This window comes from Rhinolophus hipposideros (assembly GCF_964194185.1).
Source record: "Rhinolophus hipposideros genome assembly, chromosome: 2".
Lineage (NCBI taxonomy): Eukaryota > Metazoa > Chordata > Mammalia > Chiroptera > Rhinolophidae > Rhinolophus > Rhinolophus hipposideros.
The window spans coordinates 47,994,786-48,015,919 of record NC_138048.1 but is presented as its reverse complement, the minus strand read 5'-3'; the positions used below and the strand labels follow the sequence as shown (position 1 = coordinate 48,015,919).

The 21,134-nt window shown below is 39.3% G+C and overlaps 1 protein-coding gene and 2 pseudogenes across 4 annotated transcripts in view; 2 read left to right on the top strand and 1 right to left on the bottom strand.

The window, feature by feature from the left end:
• CD86 (CD86 molecule) overlaps nucleotides 1-20,509 on the bottom strand; it is a 57,368-nt gene extending 36,859 nt beyond the window's left edge. For both annotated transcript variants that reach the window (XM_081025182.1, XM_081025183.1), the window contains exon 1: nucleotides 20,365-20,509. In XM_081025182.1, the coding sequence (XP_080881308.1) occupies nucleotides 20,365-20,378 (14 nt within the window). In that variant the 5' untranslated portion in view covers nucleotides 20,379-20,509. The remainder of the gene's footprint in view (nucleotides 1-20,364) is intronic.
• On the top strand, nucleotides 3,824-4,919 carry LOC308506266 (histone RNA hairpin-binding protein-like; annotated as a pseudogene). The gene is made up of 2 exons: nucleotides 3,824-3,899; nucleotides 4,046-4,919. The product of its transcript is annotated as a histone RNA hairpin-binding protein-like (transcript).
• On the top strand, nucleotides 10,973-14,655 carry LOC308506261 (large ribosomal subunit protein eL15-like; annotated as a pseudogene). Its single transcript has 2 exons — nucleotides 10,973-10,998; nucleotides 14,047-14,655. The product of its transcript is annotated as a large ribosomal subunit protein eL15-like (transcript).
• Nucleotides 20,510-21,134: the final 625 nt, after the last annotated feature.

The window sequence follows — 21,134 nt, the reverse complement described above, 5'->3', positions numbered from 1 at the left end:
AATAATTGTAGCAGCATTATTTATTGAAAGGTTAATTAGTGTTCGTTTTCTGAGCTTTCTTGACACAGGGATTTTTGTAGGGGAGAAAGCAGAAGAAACCTAACGTCAAACGTACTTCTGGACTCTTGCGAAAGCCTATGGAAGAGAGACTTGCAAAAGCCTAAGGCACCAATACAGGTGCCTTAAAAGATAAGATAAAAGAGTACTTTTGAGATGCAAGAGTAAGAGAGGGAAGGGCAGAGGTGTGTGAGTCCTGTGAGCAGTGGGACCCACGCACCCCTTCTCAATGCTCCCCAGGGGATAACAACTTCAGGGGTGAAAGCTCATGCCTAGAGAGGAGGTGTGCTGGGCTCAGGGGACCCAGCCTCAGTAGATCATCTCACTCCCCACTACGGCATGGGGCAGAGAGCTGCCAGACTTCACAGACACCATGGGCTAGATAGTGAGGGTGCCAATGGCTACCAGGACAGACCAGGACAGACTTGGGACTTGAGGCCCTTCTACCACTTTCTAGGCACCAGGTGGAAAAGCTTCCTAAATTCTGACTGGGCTGCAGGAGGGGAAAGGCTCTCCTATACGATGAAGATAGAGTCTCCCGTCCAACTGGCAGAACGGGGGCTCAGAGGTAGATTAGGCTGAATTAAACATAATAAAAAAGTGATAATCTATTACATACTTGGATTCATGGGCAGAAATTCATACCTTATGTATAGTATAATTCAGGCCAGGGCACCTCGGGTTGGACTGTAAACACAGTTCCCAAATTATTCTTAATTTGGAAGTGCTACAACTCAGAGTTGGTTCCTGTTTTCATTCTCAGCCCCCCTGCACAACATCTAATAATGCAGGATAGTCAGTCACAGCTTCCAGGACCTGACTCATCCCCTTTAATGAAACTCTGCTGGGTCCACAGACAGGGTTCCTTAACACAACCTGAGAGAGGGCATAAAATATTTGCTATGAAATTTTCCTTGTACTGCTACTGTAAAATTGTATTTTTTAGAACCCTTTCTCCTTAAAGCCTAAATATACTAACTGCTAAGAGAATGAAAAGACAATCCACAGACTGGGAGAAAATATTTGCAGAAACACATATCTGATAAAGGAGCAGCATCCAAAATGTACAAAGAACTCTTAAAACTCAAAGATAAAAAAACAAACAACTAATTTAAAAATGGGCAAAAGATCTGATCATATACCTCACAACAGATGACACATTAGTATATGATAAGATGCTTAGTATCAAATGTCATTAGGGAATTGCTGATTAAAACAACAATGAGCTACAACTACACACACATTAGAAGGGCAAAAATACAAAAAACTGACAATACCAAATGCTGACGAAGATGTGGAACAACAAGAACTCTCATTCATTGCTGGTGCCTATATCAGTAAAAAAAATGATATGACATAGGCACTTTGGAACACATTCTGGCATTTTCTTACCAAACTTAACATAAGCCTACCATACGATCCAGCAATCATCCTCCTAGGTATTTATGCAAATGAGTTGAAAACCTATGTCTACACAGACGCCTGCATATAAATATTTATAGCAACTTTATTCATAATTGCCAAAAACTGGAAGCAACTAACATACCCTTCAATACGTGAGTGTATAAACACACTATGGTGCATTCATACAATGGAATATAATTCAACGATAAAAAGAAATGCACTATAAAGGTACGAAAAGCCATGGAGGAACTTTAAAAGCACTGTGTTTAATGAGAGAAGCCAGCCTGAAAAATTTACATGCTGTGCGATCTCAACTAGATGACATTCTGAAAAAGGCAAAACCATGGAGACAATAAAAAGATCAGTTGTTGCCAGCGGACGTGAGGGGAGATGAATAGGTAGAACACAGGGAATCTTTAGGGCAAACTATTCTCTATGATACTGTAATGGTGCATGTGTTGTTATAAATTTGTCAAAATCCACAAAACTGTAGAACAGAAAGGGAAACGTCGTGTAAAATATAAATGTTACTTAATAATGTATCAATATTGGTTCATTAATTGTAACAAGCATACCACATTAACGCAAGATGATAATAATAGGGGTAACTGCGTGTGGAAGGGGATATATGGGAATTCTCTGTACTATTTGCTTAATTTTTCTGTAAATCGAACACTGTTCTAAAAATAAAATCCATTAATTAAAAAAATACACACACTAACCACATGCACTGATTCCTGGTAAAGTAACTAAATTAATGGTGTGACCTTTTAGAGGGCTTCTAGACTAATAGGTAAGAAAATTAGCATCAATTTCACAGTCCAAAGTTTCACTTCTCCATGTTACACGCTTTTAATCAAATGCCATACATATAATATGAAAAATCTCCACTTTTGTATTTCTGCCCTCTATTTGGACACTTTCTGCAGCTTTCTAGTGCAGAACCAAGATTTTTATGTCAATTCCTTAGGTGAATTAAAGAAAAAGCCCCATTGTTTTCTAAGAGCCAGATCAATAAAAAATAGCTTTCAGTTCCATGTTTCTGGAGGAACATTCTTAGAAATACAGTAAGTTTCTTTTTTCTTTGAGGGGGAGATACACTCTTGACGTACACTTAAAAGCAAATTTTGTACAGTTAAGCATTACAGCCAGTTGAGTCTTTTTCTTTGAGCCAAAATTTTTCAGCCTCAGTATTTATATCCTACACGTGAGTCACCGAGATAGGAAGAGACCCTCACTCTTCCAACCTCTAGCACAGGCTCCGCTCTTGTACTAGGCTGGCTTGTTCAATCTCCCTAACTGCCCTGGGGTACCTTCTTTTATTCACTTTCTCATGATGCAAATTCACGCTTATCATTCATGCATGCTAAGAAAGAGGCAATATGTATTTTTTCTTAAGTTGTATTCAATCAACTCCTGAACATGGAAACTAGGACCCAGTGACACGCCTTTGCCTAAATGTCCTCTAAGGAAAAGTCTGAAAGGCCAGGGACACCAACAGTTATTTGTAAGTTTCTATCAAGTGAATGCAAAAGATTCTTGTCTGAACTTTCTCTCAAAATCATTTGCTTGGACTAATTGCTTGTAGCCTTTAGATGAGCTGTGACTTCAGTGGTATGAGCAAGTGGGCAAGATGAGGAAGATGGGGCTAGGTAGAGCTCAGGCTAGGGACAACCCTAGCAAGTGAGGAGCCAGGCTTCCCATACCCAGGGTCTGAGAGGGGCTGTGGTCTGGTGGAGACATGGCAGACTGGGGTGAGGGTGTGCTGCAGCACCCCCAGAATCAGGAGTTTCTGGGAAGTGTGATAACCACAGTGTGGTGGGCAGAGATACTTCATTGTTTCTTCCTATAGAACAAGGCCTATCACTGGAGGACAGGCTCCAGGAGACAACAGGGAACTGGACCACAGGTCAAGAAACAAGGCTAAGCCAGGGAAGGACTACAGCTCGCAGAACTGAAAGACTCACAATTCACACCATGGACACTAGAGACCAGGATAATAGCAGCAAGACCCCATTCAGAGCAGCCCTCCCACCTTGCCTGCCTGCCTGCCTGGAAACAAACGTCTCATGAACGGGCTGCAGGGGTGGTGCCAGCGCATCCAAGGGAACTGGTAGTACCTACAGACTCTAGTGACACACACACACACTCACACACACACACACACACATATTTTTATGCTTGACATTTGTTCCAATCCATCTTTGTATCTCAGTAATATTTCCCATTTTCCCAACAATTCTTTAACATCCACAGATGTCATTACACCGTTTAGAATTTCTACTTTTTAATTTGCTTTCATTCATTCAACAAATATGTGACCAGCCCCGATTGTGGGCCTGGGCTGGTCCTGGGATCCAAGATGAGCAAAAGCAGAGGGCCCTTGCCGTCCCAGAGCCTGCAGGTGGGTGTAAGAGACCTACACCAATGGAATCAAGGTACTTGCCACCAAGTGATTTTCAACATAAACAACATCAGCTAAGCATGACCTCCTAATGATTAAATACCATCTTAAGAGCATGAGGTAGATTCTAACTAGGTCATGTAGGCCATAATTAAGAAAAAATTTCCACTCCCGCAACAGTATGTCAGCGTCAACGGAGGGGACGGGTGAGCTGCCATAACCTGCCGCCCGCAAACCGCACCCCCCTTGCCCCACCCCACAGGTACCGGAGCCTCAGTGACCGAGATGCCAGCCCGCAGCACCCGCGAGATGGAAGCAGGGGCACAGGCGCAGAGCCGACCGCAGGCACAGGACGGTGGACAGCCGAGAACGCCACGAGGCCAAGACGCAACCACAGACCCAACAGCTTTACCACTGAGGCCCAAAGCCCCATTCTAGGTGCAGACTGGGCAAGTGCAGTTGAAGAAGAGGAAATGAGGGCCAGCGCTAACAAAGAAATGGCAAAATATAAAAAGGAAACTCCTCATAAATGACTTTGGCAGAGAGAGAAAATCATCATCGGGAAGTTCTGATTTGAGGGTGTCTACTTTGGCAGTGCCTGTCGTCTTGGAGACAGAGGAAAGTGTCCTGATGAAAAGACAGAAGCAAATCAACTATGGAAAAAACACCATCGCCTGTGATCCTTGCATTAAAGAAGTCCCGAGACAACTTCGACAACCTGTCATTCATCCCAAGGCCCCCAACAAATTCAAGAAGTATAGTGGACCATTGTGGGACCAGCAGCTCAAACTCTGCGAGGTGGCTCTGCATTTCTGGCATCCTCCACTTGCAGAAGGATATGATTTTCAAGACATACATCCTGTAGACCTCAGAGAAATGGAGACCAAACCCACAGAAAGCAGCCCTGAGTCACAGACCAGCTCTCAGGGTAACTTTGATATGTTATCCTGACACACTCACCAAAGTCAGAAAGGTGGATTGCCAAGTGGAGGACAAGTTTGACTTGGAAGCTTATTTAACTGAACCCTTGAAAGACTTCTGGGCCATGAACTAACTGGTGCCATGTAGAGGCCACTTAGAGCACATTACCTCTACCTGGCTAGGTGGAGGGCCGGCCATGCATGCCTTATGCATTTGTGACTGTGTGGTTTCTGTTAATAGTTTATTATCTCATGGGGAATTGTTATTCTTGCCTTATTTTCTTAAGAAACAATTTTATGTACAGTGAGTGTATTTTGCATGTTTCAAATCATAAATGGAACTAAATCCAATGAAAATTGAACTTGAAGCAATCTTGCAACAAACGGAATTGCTTAACCTTTACCGTCCTCCAGGTTAACCTGACAAGCACACTGTAACTTGTTTCCACAGGTGTTTGCAATTTGTTCCACAAGATGCCGCTTGTTAGGTGGCTAGTTTGGGTTTAACCTTGTGTTGACAGGGCCAAACTAGCATCAGCTTTCTTTACTGGTATCTGACTAAATAGTCTCAGAAGGCGATACTTTTAATATCTTTATGGACACTTAATTTTTGGCCTTTTGTCAATATGTCAAGGTGGCTTTTCCCCTCACACAGAGCGCTGAATAATCAAAGATATTAAACTCAGCAGTTAAATTAATAGATTTTATATAAGTTATACAGTCTTAATTTGGTACTTGTAAATAGTACTAGGTGGGCTTTCTACCAATAATACTATTCCAAGAGTTAAGGCAGCAGAGGGATTAGAAAGAACATTTTTTTTAACAGTCAATTTACCATGTAAAATTGCTAGAAATGATAATGTACACAGATTTTCTGTTCAAATAGTGAATTGTAAACTTCTTGTTAAGACTGGTATATTTCTATTGCTTTTGCATGGAATGACATTACAAAAATAAAAAGTAAAGAACCTTAAAACAAAACAAAAATTCCTCAGGTCCTTCATCTCAGGAATAGGCATCTCCAAGGGATATCGGTTCTCCTGCATTTCATACTTTAAATCAGGGGCGTCCAAACTGCGGCCCGCGGGCCAACTGCAGCCCGCAATCCATTTTTAATTGGCCTGCAGCAAATTCCAAAAATATATTTAGTTTACTTAAATAAACCAGGTGAGGCAAATACGTACTTCACCTCGAGTGAGTGGCCCGGCTGTTTATGTATTTTACTGCATTTGGCCCTTGGTGAAAAACGTTGAAAAAAGTTTGGACACCCCTGCTTTAAATGGTCATGGTGTCTGCATGACTATCAGTCATGGATGGCACAATAGAGAAAACTCATTCAAGGGAAGGGTAAACTAAGTGATCTTTACTTTTTATTTAATAATTCTATAGTCTAGCTATTCCGTAAGGCTTACAATACAATCTTACAATCTCAGGATTTCCTCTGATAGGTTACACAAGAGATATCCTATTAGTTAACAAATAACCTGTGTAAAACATTTCCAAGACAAGTGAAACACATACAGCAGTGAGTTTAAATATTGGTACCAAATTCAGAATTCAACAAAGTAAGTATCTGATTTGCAACTTTTTCATGTTGCCGGGGAACATTAAACTCAAATTCAGATTCAGAAGACCGTGATCTCTGAATTTAAGTGACTCATTTGCTTAAGGGTATGCACTTACGCATTCTGAGAAACTGTTATTTATTTCACAAAGCCTCTGACATTTCCCATTTCCTTTATAACCTCAGAAGAAATAAAAAGAGGTAATATTCTAAATGTAGAAGTTGCTTGAAGAGTTAAGTCTGTATTTTTTCCTATGTGTGTAGAGGATGAAATATAATACATAACAAAACTAACACATTTTAAGAAATGGCAGCGTATTTCAAATTTAGGAAGGCCTGAAGATCTGTGAAAGCACCTTTTTATGCAAACTATTTATTTAAGAGTGTAAATAAAATATGCGCTACAACATAAAATAAAATAGGTTGGGGCATACAGAACACAGCCAATATGACTAAGCTTGTTGAAAAAAAAAAACCACTGGATTTTTTGAAGCTTCCATTTCACAACAGGGTGGAGGGTGGGGTCATTGCACACCCAAAAGCTCACTTCCCTGTGGCATCTTAGCAACCAAAAGCAATGCACATAAGACTTCTGAGAAGCCTTAAAATATGCATTTATCAACCTTGATTTGCCATTTTCAAGTTGGTGGTGCAGAACCACAGAGGTGTAATTTTTGTAGCTCTCTTTGCACATTTTTATCTGCAAGATTCCAAAGGTCCAACCCCAGAAGAGTGTTGAAAGAAATTTTCCAGTAAAACAAGATGTGCTTTTCCTACTCTTCCATAATGTACGGAAGGGATAGCCTCTTTTGAAAGGGGCCTTAAAAAGCTTTCCTCAAATCTGGTTTAAGATTGAAAATAATCACATGTAAGCCTTGCAGTTGACTACAGTTTTAACATGAGGAGTTGGAATGTTTAAGGACAGCACTGGTAAACCCATTCAATTTTTGTGTTTCATGGATTGGAGACAAAATATTGCATTTGTCATCATCTCACTTGAGTTGCATTTTCACTGTGCATGGCTTATTTGCATACAAACAAAAGAGATTATTTTTAAAAGAGGTTTTCTTTGTTTTTGTTTTGGTCCTTTGGGGGTGACTGTGGTGAGAAGGGACCTAGCCATTTTCATAACTTGGATTTCACACACTGTGTTTATGTCACCCTTCACTTTCTCTTCCTCGCCATCTACTTCCAATTCATTGGTGGCCAGTTTTGGGGTCTTTGTCACCTCTTGTCTAGACTATTTGCAATAGGCTCCTGTCTGGTTTCCTCTCATTATCCTTTACCCTGCTACTCTCTTTCATCGAAAACAATCTGATTACAAAACATTCTTGCTTTAAAGACTTGCTCTCTGTTCCTCATGGGCTAGTGGTCACTCTTCTTAGCAAGACACACAAGGCCCTTCATAGCCTGAATCCAATTTTTTTTCTCTTCTGCTTTTATTAATTAAGTCATGTAACTTACCCTCTAGCATACTTGAACTGTTTACCATTTCCTGATCCTCCCAGAACTTTTAGACTTTTGCCTTCTCTGTGTTGGCACAAGCTGTTCCTTCTGCCTGGAATCTCATTTCTGCCTTCTCTGTCTGTGAATCCCTACTCTTCCTTTCAGGTCCAGATCACTCCACAGTTCACAGCTGAAACCTTCCCTGCCATCATTCCCTCTTCACCATATCTATATCTTTCTCCTTCCCAGATCACATAGTTTATTCTTCCCTTATAATAGTTTCCTTATTGTGTTAAAATTTCACTGCTCTTATAGCTGTCTGGTCCTGAGTTCCACAAGGGCAGGAAACATGTTGCATTCCCCTTTACATCCCTGGTACAGTAACAGGTCCAGTAAATGTTAGTAAAATTAATATCTGTTAGCTGATTGCTTATAAGCTAAGTATACTGCTGAGTACTCCAAATGTATTACTTCACTGAATCTATCAATAAACATAGAAACTTTTATAGATGAGAAAAGTAAGTTTCAGAGAGGTTAGGCCACTTAGGAACACACGGCTGGTGACCTCAAGGTTTTAGCAGGATATAAATTGAAACTGTTTTAATTTCTATCCAAGAATGTTATATGATTATCCTTGGAATGTCAGATAGATGTCAGCATACTTTTTTGGTGTGGTTTGAGACTTTTTGAGTAAATCTCTCCAAATCGCCCCTTACTAATTATGTAACCTTGAGCCTGAGACCTGACAATTATGTTTGTGAACTTGCCACCATGCGTTTACATTGGAAGCACTGTACAAACAGCTCGGTAAGGTTTCATAATCTTGGTATATCAGTGTCTCACAGGTGTGTTTGTGTTGACATGAGGTGTTGTCTTGCTGAGTGGCGTTCATTATTGCATGTTTTGTGTGCTGTCGCGAGAATGTCTGAGCTTGAATTAGAGCAATGAACAAACATTAAATTTCTTGTTAAACTTGGCAAGAGTGGAAGTGAAATCAGGGACATGTTAGTCCAAATTTATGAGGATAATGCAATGGAGAAAATGGCAGTGTGCAAATGGACTAAACTTTTTTCTGAGGTGAGAGAATGTGTCACTGATAAATAGAGGTCAGGGTAGCCAGTAATGAGCAAAAATTCGCCGAATTGTGCGTCAAAATCATCAGCTGACTGTGAGTAGCATAGCAGACCAAGTAAACATCAATAGAGAAACAATTAGGAAAATCTTGACTGAAAATCTTGGTCTGAGAAAGGTGTGTGCAAAAATGGTCCCAAAGGAGCTCTGGCATCACGACAATGCACCAGCTCACACGGCACTGTCTGTGAGGGAGTTTTTAGCCAGTAAACAAATAGCTGTATTGGAACACCCTCCCTGCTCACCTGATCTGGACCCCAGTGACTTCTTTTTTTACCCCAAGACAAAGGAAATATTGAAAGGAAGACATTTTGATGACATTCAGGACATCAAGTATAATACAATGACAGCTCTGATGGCCATTCCAGAAAAAGAGTTCCAAGATTGCTTTGAAGGGTGGACTAGGCGCTGGCGTTGGTGCATAGCTTCCCAAGGGGAGCACTTCAAAGGTGACCATAGTGATGATATTCAGCAATGAGGTATGGAGCACTTTTTCTAGGATGAGTTTGCGAACTAAATTGTCAGACAACATAAGTTTCTAAACCTCTCTAAACCTCAATTTCCTCATTTTATTTTTCAATGGGGAAAATAATACCTAGCTCATATGGTCACTGTAAGGATTCAGAGGCAACTATAAGGATTCTAGCCCCATCCTTGCTCATCACAGCAATCACTTATTCCTTCCTGCTCTGAGACATATACTTCATATAGCTCCATTCACTCACCTAATCCTTACCCTGTGAAAATTTGAAACTATTAAACCTTCTAACAGAGAAAGAAACCAAGGCATAGAGAAGTAAGTAACCTGTTCAAAGTTCCTTTACGCTAAGTAAATGTTTTTCCTAAGGCCCCCCAGAACTAACGGGACCCTCAGATCAATACCTAAGGAGTGTGTAAAGGGATCACTCAGCCTGTATTTGTGAAAATACACTGAGAGGCATTAAAGAAACCAGGTTTAGGTTTTTTGATTTCTTTCTTACTAACGTTTTTTTTTCCTGGCAACCATAAACACTGAGTAAGCCAGAAAATTCTCTTGGAAATAGAATCTTGGGTGAATCACTGAATGGTCACATTAATGGTTTTACTCTCTGCGGTCTAAATTCTCCCTCAAATTTCTACCTTTTCCATTGAGCCCTCAGTCAAGTCCCTGCCACCTCCAGTCTACTTCCTTCCAATCCTCAGGCAAAGATCTTGGGACCATTTCCAACTCAACTAGATGGGAACAAGATCAACGACCTCTGCGTTAGGATCTGGCATCCTCAGAAAGTGTCTTTCTGGGTCCGTACTTTCAAACACCCTTAGCTTCTGCATTCCCAGCTCTCACCTGCCTTGTTCCATTTGGTTATTCTTTCCTGCATGCTGATACTTCACTTTCTAGACCAAGACTTTTAACTAGCTTGAGTGCCTAAAGGCTCCTGGCAGGAAATTAAATGAACAAAGTAGGCCACGTGGGAAGGGAAGAACTTCTATACTCCATTGGAAGTCGAGCAGCCTCTGCCAGGTTAGCCAGTCATTACCATATGGGAATGTGGGCCCAGTGTTACCAGGTATTCTGAATTCCCGGAGGAGCTAGAAATCCAAATTTATGTGGCTTCTCCAGGTTTTTAAAGTATTGGAAAATAATTATAGTTATTTTTTAATTTTTAAAGACTACTGTCTGTTAATATACTATTTTTGGTCTACCAGCCTTTAGTTTCAACCTCTGCCCCAGACCAATGGCTCCCTCACTCTTACCTTTATCACTTGGTTGCCAGAGCTTGTTTAGACTGACCCAAAACAGCTCTCTCCAAGTTCAAATCTTTCCATGTATAAATCTTTCTGCTGCTAAGAGTAATCTCATCCTCCCCTGACCTCCCATAATATATAATATGCTTGTTTAGAGTTTTGATCTGGAATCAAATTGGGGTCTGGAATCCTGGCTCTGTTACCTGGCTCAAGTTACTTACCATCTCTAAGATTCAGTTTTCACCTGTGGAAAATGGAAACTAATAATAGTAGCTACCTCCTGGAGTTGTGAGGATTAAATGAAATAATACATGACGCAATATGGTATACATTATGCCTGCCATTTGGTAAGACATATTAGCTATGATGAAATCTCCTCTCTTAATAGCTTCTAAATAGGAGCTCTATCTGATTCATCTTCATTTTTTCAACATTAAATAAAACTTTATTGAATAAATTAATAAACAAATATTCCCAGCCCCCCTCCCTTCTAGTTCTGATTCACTACAGCCTAGAATATAATATATTCCTAAAGCACTCCATCCACAATTATCTCCTTTCCTCTGAACCTCTATTGCACTAACACAAGTCGGAAGTAAAAACTGGTGGCCTAGGCCAACCCCGCCCATCCAGGTATTGAGGCATGCTATATGTAAAAACCAGATTTCACCTATAAGTCTACTTTTCTGAATTCCCTTGAAAAATAAGAGTAGGTTGTGCTGAATCACCCTCCTGCATAAAGGACAACAGAGTGGTAACCAGCAGCATCACTCGAGATCGGGTTTGTCTGCAGCTTCCACGCTTCACACATCAAAAGGGTATCATAAACCACAGGCCTGCATCACTCACTTCTGTTATCTGAGGGTCTCCATAGGTATTTCATGTTTGCCACTCCTGACTTAGAGTCTGTACCTCACCACTAGATTACTTTTTAACTCAATTTCATCCTGCTTAGCCAAGCAATGTAAATTCACTGTAGATTTAGCAGTTTCAGTCAAAGAAAAAACCCTATTTCTGTAATCCCACCATCTAGAGGTAACCACTATGACTGTTTTGACATATTTGCTCACTATCTGGTTTCTATGCATTATTTTCTTTATAATTTCATAAACTTACATTTTCTTCTGTCAGTAAAATGTCATTATCAACTTCATTTTTAATATACTTAACCATTCACCTAATGTCAAAAATTGAGGTTCTTCAAATGAGAAACAAAAACTCATAGACACAGACAATAGTTTAGTGGTTACCCGAGGGTAAGGGGGTGGCGGGTGGTAGATGAGGGTAAGGGGTATCAAATATATGGTGATGAAAGGAGAGCTGACTCTGGGTGGTGAACACACAATGGGATTTATAGATGATGTAATACAGAATTGTACACCTGAAATCTATGTAACTGTACTAACAATTGTCACCCCAATAAACTTTAATTTAAGTTTAACTTTAACCTAAAAAAATTTAGGTTCTTATTTTGCATTATATTAAATAATACTGTAATAAACATTTTTGTGCTCATGTCTGTTTCTATCTCTCTTGTTATTTAATTTCTAGATCCATAAAGTGAAGTTATTAGAGCAAGAGGAATAAGCATTTTTTATAATAAAGAAAAATGGTAATTTATACATCTTCCAGAATTAGAAGTGTAAATTTGAATACGTTACCCATGATGATTAATGAGTAAAAAAGTCTTTATAAATTAAAAGCAGACATAGCAGACATAAAATATTTGAAGCCCAGAGGCTACCAAGGCGTTTCCACAGACAATTTTATGAAGACACTCGTATGATTAACAATCATAGGACGGGATTTTATTTTAATGTTTTTGGCATCCTACCCTTACATAAAATAGATTGTAAATGGCTTTCACTTTTCACATTCATTGAACCTGCCCTTCTCTTATTTGCAGTTAGGAGGTCTACCACAGATTCTTACAGAATCTATTTGCTAGAAATGAATCAGAAAAGGAAGAGCTAAAGAAAATTAAGACTTAATTTAAAATATAGGAAATAATAGATTTTAAAGAAAAGAATGTGAAGCTTAAAATATTTTATTTCTGATGATATAGGAGCATTTGTGACAACATGGATGGATCTTGAGAGTATAATGCTAAGTGAAATAAGTCAGACAGAAAAAGCAGAGAACCCTATGATTTCACTGATATGTGGTATATAAACCAAAAAGAACAATACAAACAAATGAGAAACAAAAACTCATAGACACAGACAATAATTTAGTGGTTACCAGAGGGTAAGGGGTTGGGGGGTGGGTGATGAGGGTAAAGGGGACCAAATATATGGTGATGGAAGGAGAACTGACTCTGGGTGGTGAACACACAATGGGATTTATAGACGATGTAATACAGAATTGTACACCTGAAATCTATGTAAATTTACTAACAGTTGTCACCCCAATAAATTTAATTAAAAAAAGAAAAACAAAAAACAAAACAAAAAAAAAATATTTTATTTCCACAAGACTTTACATCCATTATAAATTTTTATAACTCTCATGGCATTGGTATGTACTAGTAGACACATTTTACAGATGGGGCACTAACATTCAGGGAACTTGGATAGCTTCCCCAAGGTGATAATAAATATAGAACTATTTATCAATGAATTATTTGAAACCAGCCTGACTGACTCAACACTCTGGCACTTACCCAAGACACAGTACTGCCAATAGACAAATGGAAAACAGATAGCTTTGTGTTCCTGGAACCTCACACACTTCACTGTGATAAAAGAAATCATCACATTTGATATATTTATCACTAAACTGAGCTCCTTGAGTAAAGCAATCATGTTTACTCATCTTTGTCTATCTCTACTGGGTGGCACAGTGCCTGGAACAAAAATGCTGAATGAACTGAAAAAATTACTACGGTAGAACATGGAGAAATAGGCAGTGGCCAGAATAGGTATTTGCTTGTACAGATGCTTCTCAGCTTCCGATGGGTTTATGTTCTCATTCTAGCCATTCTGATGGGTTTGTAGTGATAGCTCACTATGGTTTTTATTTTAATTCCTATAATGGTGAATGACATTGAACATCTTTCCCTGTACTTACTTATCTGTACATCCCCTTTGGGGAAATGTCTTTTTATATCTTTTGCTTATTTTCTAATTGGATCGTTTGTTTGTTTACTGTTTAATTTGATAAACGAAAATATCTAATTGTCGTTTCTTTAGCATCTAGTGAGAATGAATATATTTTGACATTTATATTTATTTGTTAAATCACTTAATTATTAACTGCATTAGATTGCTTTTGTCATTTTATAATTGTTGGTTTTTATTGCTAATTAGACTATAAAAACTACATGTTGCTATTTCTTCTGTATTCTTCACAGTGCCTTAAAAGTATCAGGTTCTTCCCTTTCCATCTGGCCACAGCCATCAGGTAAGCCAAGTTGGGCGCTCAGAGGTACACCAGGAGCTACGAAGGAAGAAGCAGTCGACGTAATAATGCGCTTTCTTCTCAGGACGTGCTACTGGCAGTACCACCGGCTCTCTGTGCTCCATAGGAACCCCAGCCCCACCCAGCAGATAAAGCACCCAGGCTGAGAGACAAGGCCAAGCAAGTTTGTCATATATCAGATTCGTGTGCATCATGGTGGCCGCAAACACCCGGTTCCTAAGGGTGTGACCTATGGCAAGTTTGTCCATCAGGACGTTAACCAGCTGAAGTTTGCTCAAAGCCTTCAATCTCTTGCCAAGGAGAGAGCTGGATGCCACCGTGGGGCTCTGAGAGTCCTGAATTCTTACTGTGTTGGTGAAGATTTCATGTACAAATTCTTTGAGGTTACCCTCATTGATGCAAACCCTGACACCCAGTGGATCACCAAACCAGTCCACACGCACAGGGAGATGCGAGGGGGAACATCTGCAGGCCGCAAGAGCCATCGGCTTGGCAAGGGCCACAAGTACCACCATACTATTGGTGGTTCTCGCCGTGAGGCTTAGAGAAGGCGCAGTACTCTCCAGCTCCACCGTTACTGCTAATACAAGTAATGTTGGTAGAATTCTTACCTAATAAACAATTAAGGACAGTCATGTCTGCTTGAAAGGGTTCTTTATTTGTCTATTAAAACTAGTCGTCTGCAGATTGTTTCATGAATGCCCTGTCAAATTATGAAAGTTAAAGTGCAATAATGCTTGAAGACTATAAGTGATGGTATATCGTGTTCCTCATAAGGTAAACATTTTTATCTTTTATCTTTGCTTTAACTTATTAGGGAGTTTATATGTCAGTGTTTAAAATGCTGTTTGGCTTAATAGGTGTAAAATAAATTCTGTGAAAGAGGAGAATAGTACTAGGCATGTAAATTTGTTGGTGCATGTGATAAAACCTACAGCTTTATTGGGGTAGTGCAACGCTCTGCTGGTTTACTCTCAAGGGGCTATTATTTAGAGTTTGGCCAGGGCATTTTAAATTGAATTTTACTTGGAAATGTGAAGGATATCCTAATCCGTTCTGAGGATCATACACAGAAAAATGAAAGTTGACTAGGCAGCCCACATTTTTAGATTTAACCTAATATTTTATTTACATAGCTGCTGCTTCTGAAAGGAGAAAAGTTTAAAAGAATGCCACCATTAGGAAACCTGAACAGTCCTATTGCAAGAGGGTTCTCTTACAAATGAAACAAATCCTGGTTAACCTAAACAAAATCCACAATACTACTATTGAAGTTGACAAAAGGTGAGGCTCCTGATTCAATCCCATTACTCCACGGAATCTGCAGAATACTGAAAGGCTCAGTTAAATGATTTCCAGAAAACATGTAGCATACTCATAAAACGTCTTGAGACCCAAATTCCTTTCCAGTCAAAAATCTTAAACCATCTATTTGTGTGTAGAGGTCATTCAACTAAAGGAATAAATGCCTATTAAACTAAACAAACAAACAAAAAGGTTCTTGATAAAAACTGATTGTTTGGGGGGTTTAAAATAGTTCTAAGAGGAAAGTGACAATTTAGGTTTATCTTTTGGCTAGTTATTTACTTCAGGTTTTACTCCGCGGTTAATTTTTGGCTGACGTTGACAAATTGGTCTACTTAACAAGATGTTCCTTATTTTTATTAGGTCTTTTATTACATCTTTTAGTCAAATCTGATTAATTTGAACCCCTAATATAGAACTGTGACATTTGGGTTGTTTGACCAATAATACCCCTGAGACTATGACAGAAAAATTTAGGCTCATTTTGATTTTAAAGCTTTCTAAGAAAATGCTTTAATACTTCTCTATTCATCTCTGAGAAGCCTTGAATCAGGACGTTCTTATAGCTTAACAAAAGAGAATGGAATCCATGTCAGTACCAAAATCCAGCATGCAAAATTATGCGGCAAAAATTCTTTTCTGCCTGAAATCCTTCCTAAACCAGTTTTGGGTAGAATAAGAAGTATTGACTTTTCTGTCCTGTGTTTAGCTAGTATTAAGTTAGAGGAGACTCTATGTGTGTTTCCTTGTGGCTCTTTATGGACAGTGGAGATAAGTTTGGTTCAGTGACGAGGTCCCCTTTCATCACCAAACATTTTGCCGAGGGGATCTATCTGCTGTCTCCATGTTCTCAGCTCCCTGAGATCTTACTCCTTCTATTTCACTGGGAGTTTTCTGCAAAGGTCATCAAAGGCCTCTGGACTGACATTTTCGGTCATTCTCCTAGTTCACCTTTCTGCAGAATTTAACACTGTGACTACGCTGTGCGTTGCGTGTTTCTGCGTCCAAATTTCCTCTTCTTTATAAGCACACCAGTCATCTTGGATTAGGGGCCACTCTAATCTCATTTTAATCTGATTATCTCCAAAACACAATCACATCCTGAGGTACTGGGGGTTACAACTTCAACATATGAATTTTTAGGGGACACAATTTAACCCTTAACACTTAGTCCCTAGAATCCCTTTTCCTGTAATATCTCATGTGCTCAATGTAGAAGGTTGGTAAATATGCTTTGTCTTTCCATGGACACGTCCTTATCTTTCTTGCATCTCTCTCCTCCCTTGGTTTCTATGACATCACTTTCTCCTGCTTTGCTCCAATCTCTAGTCCTGCTTTGGTGTCTATTTTGGACTCTTCATCCTCATCTACCTCTTTAAATGTCCAAGTTTTACAGGTTCCATCCTTGGCTACTTCTCACTCCACCATCCCCTCTCCCTAGTGATCTCGCCCACAAGAAGAATTTCAACTATCTGCTGTACTTATGCTAACGACTCTTAGTGCCTACTCCAGCTCATGCTTCTTTCTTGAGCTTTGCACCTGTGTATCCACTTCTCTACTTCCACGTCACCATCCAGCTGCTCTACAGGATCCCAAATTCAGCATGTTAAAAAATGACCTCAACTTCTGTCCTTTCTTTGCCCCTGGCCCAAATCCACTGCCTATATTCCCCATTTTGCAAAGGATGGCCCTGTGTACTTAGATCTCTCCTTCCAAGCTCCACATCTGTCAAAACCCAGATCCTCTTCATTTTAGTGCTTAAAAATCTCCTGAATGCATGCTCTCCTCTCTAATTCCCCCACTAATTGCCCAGTTTCGTGTCCTCAACACCTCTTCTTGGATTATTACAATAGTTTTCTAAATGATCTCCTTGTCACCCCAAATCAGTTCTGCACTCTGCTACCAGAGGAATGTTTTAAAGTAAATCTTATCATTATCTTTGTTTGTTTAGGACTCTTCAAACTTAGGCTGTGACTTTAGGATAATCATGATTGGATGCCTGGGGGCTCCTGTCCTGATCCCTCCTAGTTTCCACCTTATCCTCTTTTATCACTACCCATCAGGCATCTTCTCACAGCTAGAGTTGCAATTCCCCCATGCACCCTATTTGTCTATTTATTCACCCAGACCTTGAGGCTTTAAACCATGTTGACCCCCCAGGAAGCCTAGAGCTGGTGGTCTATAAAAGCCTCAGCAGTGTCTCTGAGGCCTCTCTTCCCTTCTGCACTAGCTCTTTGCTCCCGGCTTTATCTCTATGCCTACCCTGGCTCTCAGCTTCCTTAGCCTTCCTCCTCCTCTCCAGCATTTGGTTTCCCACTGTGATCAGAGTCATTCCCTGAAAGTGGCTGGCCTGGGCCTTGGGCTCTTCCTGTTTCAGGTCAGCTCCCTTTGAAGCCCAGCCTGGGGTTGTCCTGACAGGCTCAGAGTACTGAACATGTCTGTTCAAAAAAAAAACCTTGAATTCTAGTCCTAGTATGGCCATCAAGTAGTTGTGTAATCTTGGACAAATCACTTTCCCTCTATTTCTTCTAAAAACAACTACCTAGTAATTACGAGTACTTATCAGAGCAAGGTTCTAAGCACTTTACGTGGATTGTCTCATGAAAATCTCACAACCACCTTATGACAAGCCACAATTATCCTGATTATACAGACAAGAAACTCAGAATTACAGTTGTTAAACAATGTGCCCAAGGTCGTGCAACTGGAAAGTGAGAGAAGCTGGAATTCAAACCTCAGCACTCAGGTCCCAACGTGTGGCCACTCAACCACTACATTGTTCTTGCTCCCAACATGCAGCTCACTCTAGAGCCATCACATTTTAAAATAAGGAAATAAGTGCTCCAAGTTCCTCCACAAAAAACATTCCATGAAAACAAGCCTTTTAGGAGTGAGTATATTTTGAAGAGTAGTGAAGAGACAGAAAGTTAAAGACAAAGGGCCAAAGCTCTAACAATGGAATTTTACAAATTACAAGTTATTGGTTTCTTTTTCTTAAATATCTAATTTTATTTTTCTGTCTGTAGATGTAATCCAAGTTTCAAAGCACAAAGTAGACAATAGAAATCATCTGTATTTCTGACTAACATTGTACATATACAGGTATCATATATAAAAGCAGTAGCACTGTATATTCTGCTTTGTTTTTTCTTAAGCCAAACACAGTAAGAATTGTTCTTCTATAATGAAATTTCTAATAATTGCATGGTATTCCATTATGGATGTTCCCTAATTACCCAATTACCTATATTTAGACATTTAAGTTGTTCCTAAGGTTTTTCCTATTAGAAACAATGGCAAGAAAAATATCCATGTCACTAAAACTTTACAAACATATATGATTATGTCCTTACAATAAATTCCTGAAAGTTGAACTGCTTGGCTAAAGGGCATACACATTTTAAGGGCTTTTAATATGTATCACCAGATTATTGTCTTGAAAGATTATATTGGCATCAGCTGGTAATGAGGGTATACATGTTCCCCTTTCCTTAGAAACAGATAAGATTTTTGCTTGATTGCTTCATTTTAAACAAAATATTTGTCACTTTGATTAAAGAAAAATGATATTTCACCATTTTAATTTGCATTTCTTTTATTTCAGATAAAACTAAACATTATTTAGTTTCATATTTTAAAATTTGGTCATTTATATTTTAAAATTTCCAGCTCATGATCAATTTTCAGGCACTACGCAACAAAGAGAATCTTAACAAGAACAATGTAGACAGAGGCCTGTGGTTGTGTAGATATCTGCAGGCAGTATTAACATAATTAAGGGGTACCTCCTCTATGTTCCCACAAAAATTATAAATTCTGAAAAAATTTTCTTATAAACATGTAACATTTCAAAATTCCACTGGAGGGAAAAGAATCTTTACTTGGAAATTAAATTCTAATCTTCTGAAATGAAAACAGAAAAGCTGTTTCCCAAACTAGGAAGCACAAGGTAAATCAGGGTAACTTAGATTTTCAAAAGCAATAATAAATGATGACTGACCTCAGCTGCCACCATCTAAGAGAAGAATGGGTGTGACCCCTGCCAGTAAGTCACTGCCATGGGGCCCTGCTAGGGCATGGAGAAACCTTGTAGTGTAGAGCAAAGCGGCAAGAAAGATTTCAGCTCCACTCCTTACGAGCAGTGAGAACCTTAGCTAGTTATTTAGCCTCTTTAAGCCACAGTTACCTCATTCATAGGACACAATGATAATAGTATCTGCCTGCGGATCATTGCAAAGATTGAAATTCAGTGAAACAACACTAGTAAAGTACACAGCACATGAAGCACATTAGCTACCCAGGAGGTAACTGAATTACTCTATATCTTTCCACTACCTCACTCCGCTCAGAATCTCCCATGACCTGTTTGTGACTCATCATCTGGGTTCTGCATTTTCTTCTTAAACTCCTTGTTCCTCTTCCTTTTCCTTGGCTTGTCTTCTTCTACCTTCTCTATCTCATTATCCCATCCCCAGGCCAAACTGACCATGGTATACACAAAATTTACTCCCTAACATTTGCCATGCTTAAGCAGACATTTCAAAATTTCATGATTCTTAAAATCAACAACTGCAACATTGAAATATTTGAAACACATATTTACAAAATCAAAATTAATCACTTTATAAAAACCAACAACCAATACAGTTTTTGGCAGCTCAGTAATTCTCACCTTTGAGTGGCAGTCAAATGTCTTTGATAATAATTTTTTAAAAAGCTTCTCTGTCTTGGAGCTTTGGAATCAACAGAGAGTGGGTGCTCCAAGAAAGGAAGAATGGCTTTGGGACTTCAGTTAACACTTCATAGCACAGACCACTCTTTCTCCCGGTGTTTCTAATTTTGGCTTCGGCATAAATATGTCCTTAATACATATTAGCATTCTTGGGCAGGCAGGACAGAAATGAGAGCACCACCATCAACCTCAGCCTGCTGCTGAGGTAACTGAACTCAAATTTGAATTTCAAAGAATAATAAGAATGATCACTTACCATCGGAAATCCATCTTAGCTGTGTCTGCTGTTGGGTAACGTCTGGGAATGACCCTGTTTGTCTGTCTGTCTGTCTGTGTTAATCCGAGTTAAAGTGGAAGGAGGGGCAATGCGATGCACGCCTGTGAAAGCCTTTCTCCTCAATGACTGTATACCCTGTAACTTTCTTTACTTAAGGCTGTTCCTCTTTTGTCTTTTGTCATTTTGCTGACACTTGTGGAAGAAATTTAACCCGTTCCTTGCATTTGAATTCTTTGACTTAGATTTAAATATATTTTTAAATGTTAATTCAGTGGCTTAAGTTCCAGACACAGCATTAAGACGAGGTGGAGTAAAAATACCCCCTCGAGAAATTCCCTCTGAAAATAGAAAATATGATCATTAAAAAGAAGGGGGGGGGGGGAATCTTTGTCTCTATAAAATAGAATAAAAGAGCATTCTACAGATTTTGGTAAGACAATAAAAAGTGTGATTTATTATGGATGTGGATTGGGAGTGAAAAACCAACAAACAATACAATTTTTGGCAGCTCAATAATTCTCACTTTTGAGTGGCAGTCAAATGTCTTTGACAACAATTTTTTTAAAAGCTTCTCTGTCTTGGAGCTTTGGAATCAATAGAGAGTGGGTGCTCTAAGAAGGGAAGAATGGCTTTGGGACTTCAGTTAACACTTCATAGCACAGACCACTCTTTCTCTCTGTGTTTCTATTTTTGCTTCTGCTTAAATGTGTCCTTAATACATATTAGTATTCTTGGGCCTCCCCTACTGA